A 12254-nucleotide genomic window follows, 5' to 3' on the forward strand; every position below is an offset into this window, starting at 1 on the left:
CTTTTGGTAAATCTTCCAAGCTGGAAGAAAGACTCCAAGCTGGGCAAGCAGCAGCACTGAGCTTCTGTTGTTTTGGAGGCACTTCTGGCAGGTGCCAGTGGGGTGTTTCCTGAGCAGTACCACACTGATCACAGCATGCCGTATGGCTTTGACACATGCCAAGAAGCTACATTCCCTAATCCCAAATCATAATCAAAGATCTACTTTTAATTGTGCTCACTGTGTAAGCAGCCAACTGAGAGCCCAGCAGTTAACAGACAGAGAAGGTATAAGCCTCCGGCAAATGTCAGACTGTAATTGGAGCTTAGCTTGGGGGCGAAAAAGCACCATCTGTAGAAAAGGCCTGTGTGCCACAACAACCCCTTTGGTCCCAGTTCATCCTCCCTGCTGAAGCGTCTTTGATCACACCAGAGCTGCATTTGGATCTTTCTCTTTCTTGAGCTGTTTCCCCTCTTTTCACCCTTTTAAGATAGCACTGGCTGAGGCTTAATTATTGATGACCAAACTTTGGCGGACATCAGATAGCTGATCAAAACTCAACTGTGTTCAAAGCAGATGTGATAGTTGGTACCAATCTGTTTGCCATGTCAAGGCATTTTTTTCTTCCCTGGGTAACACTTTCTCTCTGTGATCCGACTTCCAATGCCAAGATTTTGCTAAAACATACTTTAACACATAGAAAAAATAGTTTCTGTCATTATGTTTATCAGGTAATATGAATAACAAAACTCCTGCACATTTAACATATATAAAAAGGAAAGTTTTGCCTACTCTGGTTTTTCTCACCTTTGCAGGACTGTGATCATGACTGGGACGGGCCCTCAGCAAAGTGCCTTCTGATGGTCTCTCTTTTGTGTCAGTGGGTCCCCAGATGTCTGCTTCTCTGGTGACAGCTATGAGCCCCCATTAAATCATTCTCACAGTGCCCCTGCTATGGTATTGCTTTGGGATACTGTGGATGAGAGCATTATTTAAATTCTGCACAATTCTCTGGACTGATGTTACTTTAGAAAGAAATCTAAAATTATAGCCTGAAAACCCAGCTGCCTGGCATAGATGTACCAGAGCAGGTGTGAGCACCAAGTGAGCCCTACTACCTATTGGGTGCTGGGTATTGAGGTCACACCTGGCCATGGCTGGGTGGATTGTGCACTACAATGTACTGAAAGTAAAATACTTTTGTTCCAAGAATTCTGTGGCCTGTAGACATTTTGCTGGTTGAACAAATATACATCTATTAGCCTACTACTGTTTTTTTAACCACTTGAGCTGGCAGTTCCAAAGTACTGAATTTAGCCTAACTTTTCTTATTTTAGAAGTGGTCCAGAAGCGACTTGGAGAACTGAAGTAGACTTCTCTGTTTCACCAGACATATCACCAGACATTGCCCAGACATTTCAAAGTCTGCTTTTACAGCCACAAGGGCTAGACAGTCAAGTTTGAAAATGAAAGTTCAAATCTTAGCTATGCTGAATTTTGAAGCTAGTGACTTTCTGCAGAACTGTAGAATACATGCAGCCCTGTCTATGGGCTATAAAAAAACCACAACATGAATAAACATTAATAAAATTATTCCTGATTAAGGTAGACTAATAATGACAAATCTATGACCTTTGAAATGATGCTGGACTACATCTCACAAAAGCCATAACAATGATGGGTGTTGGAGTCCATTAACATCCAGGGTCACAGTTTTTCCACTCCTGTAGAGGAGCTACTGTATTATGAACTATATCAATAAGTTCTCCCTCTTTTTCCCCTCAAAATGAATTTGTCTTCCAGTGGATTCATCTGTATAACCATACTCAGAAATATAAACTAGCTGGGTTAAAAAATACATTTTAAATGTCTTTCTTGTGTATTTTGTTACTGTATAACAGCCAGGGATGCAAGACACACTTGATTATGGCTTAGACCGAGCAACTGATCCTCTTGAAAATACGGTAAATTAGGTAAGTGTGTATTCTTTAGCATTATTGTGATTACAGTGATGAACCTTTATAACTCCTCATTCATATGATTAGAAAGATTGCTAGTGTTGATTATAGGCAGGAAAAGAGTTCCAGCATTACTGAATTCCCAGAAGCACTTGATATGTACTGATCACTCTATTTAGATGCCATCAAAAATTATGGAAATTCTAAGCCACTGGGTTCACATGAGTTCCTTGCAGTTCCTTTTCCTAAATTTAGTTGAGTACATAGGAATACAGATGACAACTCTGAAATATTTACTATTGGCTTTCTTGGTTTATTCTCTCTAGGGCAGCAAGGGTCTGTCTTGACTATTTCACTACAGGGCTAAATTACACAAGATGAAGGAGAACACTATCTCAATGTCCTGTCTTTTTAATATTTGGCAAACACCTACTGAGGCAAGGATTGGGTTCATTCTAGCACCCTAATCAGATTGTTAGCATGTGCCATTCTTCCCTTGTACCACTTTACAGGATTCTCCCTTTGCGAAAATTGTGATACTAACCATATGCTCTGTTGGAGAAAATTAAAATGTGTAAGAGTCCCCCCCCCAAAGCAAATAGCATCACAAGGAGAGGGTGCATCCAAAGGGGGAGCAAAATGAGGACAATGTGCCCCCCTCAAATGATTCTGTTCCTCATTAAATTTCCCTTCAGTCTCCAAATTTATCTGCATGGCAGAGAATGAGACAATGAAAACTGTTCACACCTAAAACTCATATTTGCTGTATTCACATTCTGTTGGTAACGTTGCCCCTCTCTTTTCTTTGGATACCTAAATTGTATTTCTTAATATGCTGAAAATTTGGAGACTGTAGGAAAATTTAATGGGGGGGGGGGGGAGAATTCGAAGGGAATTCGACAATGACTTCATTTTGCTCTCAGCCCTTGATAGTAGTAGGAATGGAGATAACAATTTTCAATAGGAGTTAAAAATTAATTCCCACTCCACTAATAATATAGTTCCAATCTAAAAAATCCAAAACATAAAGAGATGGCAGCTCTTATGCTGTGTCTCCATCATTTTGTTTAGCTTGACTCTCAGATTCCAAGTGAGGCTTACATTCCCCTGCAGTGAAAACTGGTATGATTATACAGTATGCCATGCTTAGCCTTCTCCCTGACATCCTGTTTTTTCTCTGAGCACAAAAGTCTTTCGAATGGGGAGCATTTCATTAAGTAATAAATTCACTAGGAAGAAGAGCTGTAGGGAGATCAGATTTGAAAGAGAGAGAAAGAGAGAAGTTCCATTAGTGGTGATTTCAAGGAGATGCACTCCAAGCCTAAATTCAGCCTCTCAGTGAGAACAAGATCCTTGTAAAATCTGATTTCATTTCCATCACACCAAATGCATTTGAATGAAAAAGATGTTTTGGTGAAACATTATGTAGAATAGGACTGGCTGAGAGTACCTCCTAGGCTGCATCCGAACTGCAGAAATAATCCAGTTTGACCTTGCTTTAACTGCCATGGCTCCATGCTATAGAATTCTGGGAATTGTAGTTTGTTGTATCACCAGAGCTCTGCAGTGTGGATGCAGCTCCAGTCATGTATGGTAGCTCTTTACAGCAAATGTCAGCTAGGAGAGATCATAAACCGGGCTGTTGAAGTGATACGGTATTTATAACCAAATAGACCCCTAGTTGAAGGTGAATCTTGGATACAGATTTGTTTGTATGAAGTTGAAGCTCTCCTTGGGGCAATTGTTTTCTCCAAACCCTTTCAATCCTAAAAAAAACTTTTCATTTGGGTGGGTAAGGGCTCTCCCAGCCATTTCAGCTGTCAGAGGCAGGTAATTGCTGTGGTTTGGTTGCCATAGAGATGGCAGAGGAGAACTAAAAACTAAGGTTTAGGATTTACTTTTTCCCTGTAAGAGGCAGCGGTTGACATGTCTTTTTCTGAAGGAGAACAAGAGTCTGTCAGGCATGGTGGAGAGATTACTGAGCTAAGCTATGTTGCTCTCATATTACAGTCATCCACAGATGAAAATCCTAGGCTTTGGATGCTATAGAAAAATGTTACCACTTCCTTTATTTACATATACCCAAGCTCTAACATGGCAAAATGTGCTACGTGAACTCCTTTCCCCTTTCTTTTGCCTAATAAGGCTTTGCTCAGGAGGTGAGCACTGGTTTCCCTCAAATCTCAGAGGGGAAAATCAATCTAATTGTGAGAGGCTATAGATGGAAATACAACAGTGCAATGGAGAGGATCTCTTTACAAAATGAAAAATTAATTCATTATGAGAGGAAAGCTGTGGGTACAAGAGGTTCCCATCAGTTGTTGGAAAGCATGGTGGACTGAGCACAAAACTATTCTTTTCTCTTCCTGCTGAGCTGCAGTAAAGTGGATGATGGGATTATTAACTAGGAAAGTGGAGTTGCCTGAGAGGGAAGCTGCCGTGGAACAAATACCATAGACAGCAATTGGAAGTAAAAGGCCAGAACTTTGACATAACAAAACAGAACAGCAACTAGAATGTAGGGTTGGCTCCGATGAAGTCTGGATCTGTCATCCATCAGCCCAGTACTGAATGGATGAACCAAAGTGCTTGGTCTCGGCCAAGCTTCGGGATGGCAAGGGATTATCGGTTAGTGCCCACACTCCAACGATCGATCATGCGATTGATTGCATCTCCACATATGCGCATCTCTATCCCTTGTCAATGGGGGACACTGTATCGATGTTGCCCCCGCAGTGGCAACACCGCATTGCCTGCAGCACCCCTGTGTCCTAAATGGACTCCCGATCCAGCGCTACGCAGCCCTGGAAACCACGCCCACCAGATCCAAGACCTATGCAACCGCCGCTCAAAGTTGTGACAGCAACCCAGAACCCACAGAGGGAGGGGTGGGTGGGTGAACCGAGCTCCAAATGGCGCCGACCCGGGTCACACAACCAATGGGAGGCCGGGAAAGAGCCAAGGACCCGCCTCCCGGCCAATCCTGGGCAGCACCAAGGAATGACGCCACCCAATCAGGGGTACTTCCGCCCACGGGGCCCACTGGGACCTGAAGTTCCAGCAGGCGCGGGCGGAACTCCCTCCTCCCGCCCCAAAGAGGAGCCAATCATGGCTGAAGTGGCCCCACGCCGGGGCTTATGGGACCGCTTGAGCTGGAAGAGGCTGGCGGCTTGCTGCGGGGCTCCCCCGCGCGGCAACTGGGCCGTCCCGCCAAGGCAGGTGGCCCCATTTTTCCCCCAGCAATGGCAAACGGTGGGAAATGCAGCTTCTCTGTAATTAACAGACTAGAAAGGTGAAAGACTTTGCAGCCTATAGTGAGGAATGATCCTTTGTTGGGATGGTCATCTGGATCAGGCATCAACAATTTTATTGTGCAAATAGGTAATCATGTGGAAGAGTCCGCTGCACCTATCTGTTGCTAAAGGAGGGTTGGGTGGGTGCGATGTGTTGCTACTTTTTGGCTCCATTTTCTTTAACCTGTTAATGAAAAGACGAACTCATCACAGCTGATATCAGTTTTGAAAAGTGAATAGGAAATTTAAAAGCCATGGAAGAATTCTCCCCCTGTGCCCAAAATGTACAAAAAATGGTGGGACTTGATAGACCACTCAGTCAGACTTTTACAGACATGCTGACTTGAGCAGGGGCAGACAACTGGTGGCTCTTCAGGTATAACTTGAGATCGCAGTTTCTATTAGCCCCACGTAATACAACCAAAGGTGAGGGAAGATGGAAGTTGTTATGTGTACCAATGTAGGATGAGAGGCTTTATTTGGAGAGAGGAGGAGACTGTGTCACTTTGCATCTCTCTCTAAAGATTTTTGGATGCTTGATAGATGGTTCAGATCTAAAATGTGAAGGTGCTGTCTGGGATGTTTTTGTGCTTGTATGTATTTTATATTGTTCTTTTTGGTGTTTATGGTTACATTTTCTTGTGCTGTTCTGTATTTTGTTCTTATTGTAAACAGATCCCCAGATAGGAGAACAACATGCTAAAAACTTAGAAAACAGGCAACAAAGCAACCTGTAAGCAGTGTGATATGGTTTTCTAGTCCATAACCTTCAGGCCCTATTGTTAATTCAGAGTAAAAACATAAGCTCTGTGTACAATGTCAAATGAGTAAATTCTGTTGAATTCATGAGTTATTGTACCAATGGAAGAAATAGATGCAAACAGCTTGTGAAATTCCTAAATCAGTTCATTACCCTGTGAACTGTGCTGCTGTTTTGTGTCAATTCTTGAATCTCTGGAGTTTATCACATGGGAGGAATTTAATTTTGAATGAAAAGAAAGTGGGACCATAACGCATTCACGTGAATTCACTAGTTCAGCGAATTTACGTGAATTCAAATTGCATTCAAACTGACTTCCCATTGCCCAAAAATAACTTGCCATTGCCTGAAATTGTGTGTGGTAGTCTATCACACAATAACGTTAAACCCCACGATTGCGTTCAGACTGACTTCTCATTGCCCGAAATTGCGTGTGGTAGTCTATCATGCAATAACATTAAACCCCATGATTGAATTCGGATTGCAATTAAACCCCATGATTGAATTCGGATTGCAATTGGATTATACTTCCAATTTCCCTTGTCTGATAAATTCCTCTGACTAATGGAACATGAGTGTGACAGCCCTAACCCAATAACGTATTCTATTTAGGCAAGAGATTATGTATGGAAAATGTATGATTGCCTGAACTGATAGAAAAGGTGAAAGCAAAAATCTCGAGAATAGATAGATGAAACTATTCCATTTAAAATATCCATTACATTAAGAACTTTGTTGCTCCCTGAAATAGTTAATTAACCATTTTCCCCATCTTTTCTTTTCTCTTTCTCTCTAGTCTATTTTTCTCCGATGTGTCTATGGCCTTCCTGTCTGTGAAGTCCTTGACTGATTGTACTGTAGAAGATTAAAGCACTGTAACCTCCATATGAGTCACATTCTGCTATCTCACCGGTGTTCTCCTTGTAGAACTGTACTGTATATTTAAGAAATACCACCCTGGGAAAATGGACATTAATGGGAACAGTGGGTCTAATTTAACTCAATAGGCTTGGGGACACACACACCTACACACACACACTGGTAATTGTTTGCCTTATGTGGATTAGCTGCATAAAGTTATATGCTAAAATTTAGCTGATTGTTGGGAATTGTAGGATTTTATTATGGCTACAGGCTTTCTAATGGGATAAAACACTAAAGAAGCTTCCATTTTAGAATCAGTGGCTTGCTGAAGAGAAGTCAGATGCACAAACAGAGAAGCTCAAACAACAGAAAACAAGGGAGGGTCTCAAATTGAAACTGCTCTTGTTTCATATTTTCCTATATACTTTTATCTTGTACTGTTTTGTCTTATATTGGTATTTATCTATATTGTATTCCCAGCATAGTGGCTTCAGCATTGGACTATAATTCTGGAGTCCAGGTTCTATTCCCTGTTTGGCCATGAAACCCACTAGATGGGCAAGTCCCATGCTCTCAGCCTCAGAGAAAGGCAATGGCAGACCTCCTCTGAACAAATCTTTCCAAGAGACCCTCATGTTGGCAACCTCTTAGGGTTGCCATAAGTCAGAACTGACTTGAAGGCACACAACACACATTCCCTGTAGGCTTCTTTTGCTCTGTGTCCTTTATGTTTCTCACAGTATTATTTACTGTTATTCAACACTTTTTTGACTGATTTTATTTTTACATGTCACTGCTGTTAGCATGTTGTCAGGATCAGTGGACTCAGTTCCCAATAACCAAGACAACGTCTTAATGTGATTAAAACAAAATATTTTATTCCAGAATTTGAGACAGAAGTTCCTCTGTCCAGGGTTTGTGTCGGAACTGAAAAGTTTCCCCCCTGGATCATACTTAAGAATTCTTATCATCTAGCCCCCATCCCCAGCTATGATCCCAAGCCTTTGATCTGGATCAAAGTAAGATTTCATATTTCCTCTTTCCTTTCCTGCATTATCATTGAATTGCACTTAAGGAAGGAGAACACCCCTAGTTTACAGCCCTGATCTGCTTGCAAGAACAACAGGGTCATAAAACCACAAATCTCTCTTGCCTCTGGCCATTTCCCCCCTTCCATTGTTTCTCAAGCTTGGCTTCCCACAGGATTTCTATTCACCTCTCAATAAACCAGCGTGTATCCTATATCACCATGTCATCTTAGCACCATATCATCATTACATCATGATAGAACCATGCATTTAGATCTGACACGTGTAAAGTCACAGGACAAACATATAGTGTACCTCTGAATAAGCCATCATATTTAGCTGTAATACTGTAACTATTCTTTAAAAATGTTTACAGTTGTTTTACCAGCTAGTTGCCTTAGATTTTACTTTAAAAATGCTTGAATAAAACATATGTTAAAACAGTACTCTATTATATTATCCAGAGTAATAACAAACTAAAAACCTAATATAAGATCAAGAACCTAATAGAATGAAACGTAAGAAACATTCTATTTCCACAGTGTCTAACTCAAGACAGTTAAGACTGTACTTCTTGGAGATGGGGGTTAATTACTCTTACTTCTGAAAGGGGTAAAACAGAAAATTACATATAGGCACTCTAATTGTCTTAGGTGATATACCTATTAGCTTGGTTTGTTATGATGGTTCACCCTTGTGTGTGACAAATGGCATGTTGAAGCATAGGGCTGGGGGACCTGTAGCCTTCCAGTTGGTGTTGAATGCAGATTTCATTGTCCCTCATCCTGGACTTGCCTGCTGAGACTGATGGGAGTTGAAATCCAAGAACTACTGCAGGGCTGCAGTTCCCCACCCTTGCTAAAGCATTTGGTAAACAGTGGTCCTTTGTGTTGGATGTAGGGAGGGAGTAACATTTGTACCATTTTCACAAACTGTTCTATACAAACCAAAATAATTTAAGGGAAAAGGGAGTAATGCTTAACTGTTCCCCATGTGTGAAAAAGCATACATGTCCATTTGGAACTTCATAGAATGCACAGCAATTTGGAGAACAGGAACCCTGTTGGTGATATGTGCTTACATAATCTGAAGTTATGTGAGTATAAATTAATCATGCAAGGAAGTATTTAGTACTTCCTTATACAGTACTTTCCCCTATGTGCAAAGCGGTGCTACAGTGCCCAGCTCATGTCCCCCTGAGATCCCGGAGGGCAACATCTGCTTTTTACTCCCAGCTGCAAAATGGCAGCTAGACACTGCACCAACCATCTCATGCCCTCCTCCAGTCACTAAGTGACTGGGGGAGCCCCATGTAAGTGCTGAGATGTTGCCTTTGCATGCACTGTAGAAGAGAAGTCCCATGTTCTTACACTTACAGGCTCATACTTGATTGTAGCCTTTGGATGGAGAATATTTGAGTGAGAAAAAGGTTCTTTAGCCCTTCCCCTTGCCACTGTCCTTTTCAAAACGAGCCTCCTATATATGGGATGCAAGCCCTTTTACATACATTTTCATGTAACAGTTAATGATCCCATCACACATGGCAAGCAGGCATTTGTGTGAGTCACAGAAACCAAAGAGCCCCCCCCAAAAAAAAAAAAAAAAGGTTAGGGCTTTTCCTGAGAGCCTAGGTTTGGCGTGCCTTTCCCCTGTTTCCATCTGCTTATTCCAAACAAAGTCATGGCATGATACTTCAAAGGAAGCTGCTGGAACAAACAGCCCGCAGTTAATTTCTAGCTTTCATTTGTTTGCTAGCTGGTGGATGACACATAACATCATCTGAGCTATTTAAATCACAGCATAAGCACAGCAGATATTGTTTCGGAGGCTTTTAATTGCAATGTTTATGTTTTGCAATGTGTCGGTTCCTGTTGCCTTTAAGTAAGACTGAATGATCTAATCACTGTCTCCTAAATGAATTTCTATTAGCTCCATTAGAATAACCCTGTAATTAAATGCACACACATATGCAGGCTGAGAAGGAGCAGGCAGTACTATCTGCTAAATAAGTCTTAACAAAATCATATGGTGGGTGGAAACATTTGCATCAGTGAATTCCTTGCTAGATGATCTGGGTAAATGTTAGTCTGAATTTAGTTTTAATTGTTAAAGGGCTGAAATATTTTGTTCAAATACAGTTTTGAACATACACAGAAAGATTTTCATTTTTATCTTGTTATTGTGTTCCCTTGTTTTACAGAAAAAAACGATGGATGTTTATAGGAGAGAGGTAATTTCTTTTTATTCTATGCAATAAGTATTAATCATTGATAGTTTTTTGCATTAATAATGATAAAAAGTATAATTCCTAGATGTGAGATATAAAAGTCTTATTGTAATAATCCAGGGGCTGCCCTAATGCACTTGGGAACCCCACATGTTTGCTTTGTTGAAGACTAGTCTGGGATGATGTTCCCTTTTGAAATTTATGACTGAAACCTGGACCATGTAAATTTCATTATCAGGCACAGCCTCAGCTTTATACCCAGGGAGAGTGTGTCTTATGAGTGTATTTTAATGATTTTATAGTGTTGTTTTTAAACTATGTTTTAATATGTATATTAATATGGAGGTGTGCAGTGAACCCACAGTATATATGTGCTTTGTTTATGTCTCACAGTTCCTATGTAAGAAACTACACAAGTGCTTATATTTCTGGAATTTGGCTTCTGGGCATGCTCATAAGCATCTCCTTATGGATGGAGTTACACCATGTGTTTGGGAAAATAATGCTAGCTTTTCAGTGGGTGTGGATTTCACTCAGGTTTCTGCTGCCCTACTAACAAAATGTGAACTGTGTCCCTTTGTAGATCATGTACTACCAGCAGGCCATTATGAAGACTAGAGTAAAATCCTCTGTCTCTCTGGGAGCGTAAGTTCTGACATCCTTGGTGCCCTTGAGTATATAACCAAGAATCCATGCTTTCAATAGTTGCTGTTGCTGCTGCTTTGCCCCCAGCCCCATTATTTTTAGAAATAGGAATGTTATGGGTGATCCCTGTCCTGAGCTTGCACCCCCTGAACTGGAAGCCTTGTTTTCTCATTTCAGATGGAATGACATAGACTATTATTATTCTGTAAGGAGTGAGCATCTTTTTCAGGTGGCGGGACAGGTGGTGACAAAAACTTTCAGGATTAGTAGAGTTGACTACGAGTAGAACCAGGGTTCAAATCGACAATACTGGACAAACACACCTATCTTTACATGCGCGCACACACACACATACACATTTCCTTTCTATATCCATGCACCTTCACAGGCATAGGCACATATCCTTGTCCCTCTGTGCACACACACATACCAGATACCTCCCCTAACTAAACAATGACAGACATCCTTTCTCCCACTGAGGCATACAGACCTGCACTCACATAGATGCATGTTCTCCCCAGTTTCTCTTTTTCTTTCTGTCACAGACACATGTACTTCCCTTTTCTCTACCCTGGATGATGCCCATGAAGATTACACACGTTGGGATCTTCTTCTCTAATTGCCCTGCTGGGATCCTCCCTAGTGGCTATGACAAATTGGACAAGAAAATGCTGCAGATGCCAGTGTCTCAGTGGTTGCTCCTCTGAACCTGATTGCTGCATCATCATATGTTCTAGCAGCAGGGCTCTGAGAGGTAACTGCTGAGAGTATGGCAGCTAGAGCATCATCCTCTCCAGCTTCCCACAAGAACCAGGCAGAATCCTTGATGACTCTTGTGAAACTGGCAGTGATACTGATATGGCCAGATCACTTGCTGGACCATAAAAGAACACACACACACACTTACGCTGTATGCAGCCCACAGGCTGCCTGTCTGTCTTTTATATGAAGGAAAAACAAGTGTCACATTTACATATGGGAATTGTGTCTCATGATCATCTTACAGGGAGGGGCATTGTCTAGTGTTCGGAGACATCCTTTGCATGCAGGAAGTCCCAGTTTCAATTAGAGCTGGGTGTGATTTCAGCATAACTTTATTTTCTTATTTGTGATGGTTTGCTAAAAAAATGAAATAAACAACCTGTGCAGACTGACCGAACAGTGGGCAAAGTGCTCTCAACTGATCAGTGGAGGGTTCCTTCCCTGACTTAGAAGACAAAGTGGCTGAATGCTGAAGGTGAAAAAAAGAGCTCGTCATAGTTGTTTGTATTACTACTGTTGCAAGGTGCTCAGTTCTGCAGCCAGTTTTCTGTACCAGAATGCCATGAGAACAATCATATAAACTCTGACACTGGAACCCAAAAATCAGTGTGATTTAAGCATGCCCAGTCAAGTCCTTTGTAATAGTTTCTTACAGTCTGAAACAGTAGTTGGTGTTATGTGATGCTGATTCTCTAACCCCCACATTTCACACACACAACCCCCCTCCTCTTTCATCAC

At 41.4% G+C, this 12254-nt stretch overlaps 1 protein-coding gene across 2 annotated transcripts in view; it reads left to right on the forward strand.

The window, feature by feature from the left end:
- LOC149322377 (regulator of G protein signaling 9-like) overlaps window positions 1-12254 on the forward strand; it is a 96009-nt gene that overhangs the window by 49754 nt on the left and 34001 nt on the right. For both annotated transcript variants that reach the window (XM_089540693.1, XM_089540702.1), the window contains exons 9-11: window positions 1881-1943; window positions 10083-10112; window positions 10693-10754. In XM_089540693.1, coding sequence (XP_089396819.1) covers window positions 1881-1943; window positions 10083-10112; window positions 10693-10754 — 155 coding nt within the window. The remainder of the gene's footprint in view (window positions 1-1880; window positions 1944-10082; window positions 10113-10692; window positions 10755-12254) is intronic.

Source organism: Sceloporus occidentalis, unplaced genomic scaffold (genome assembly GCF_023333645.1).
Source record: "Sceloporus occidentalis isolate IW3139 unplaced genomic scaffold, rSceOcc1.0.p SCAF_1, whole genome shotgun sequence".
Taxonomy (NCBI): Eukaryota; Metazoa; Chordata; class Lepidosauria; order Squamata; family Phrynosomatidae; genus Sceloporus; species Sceloporus occidentalis.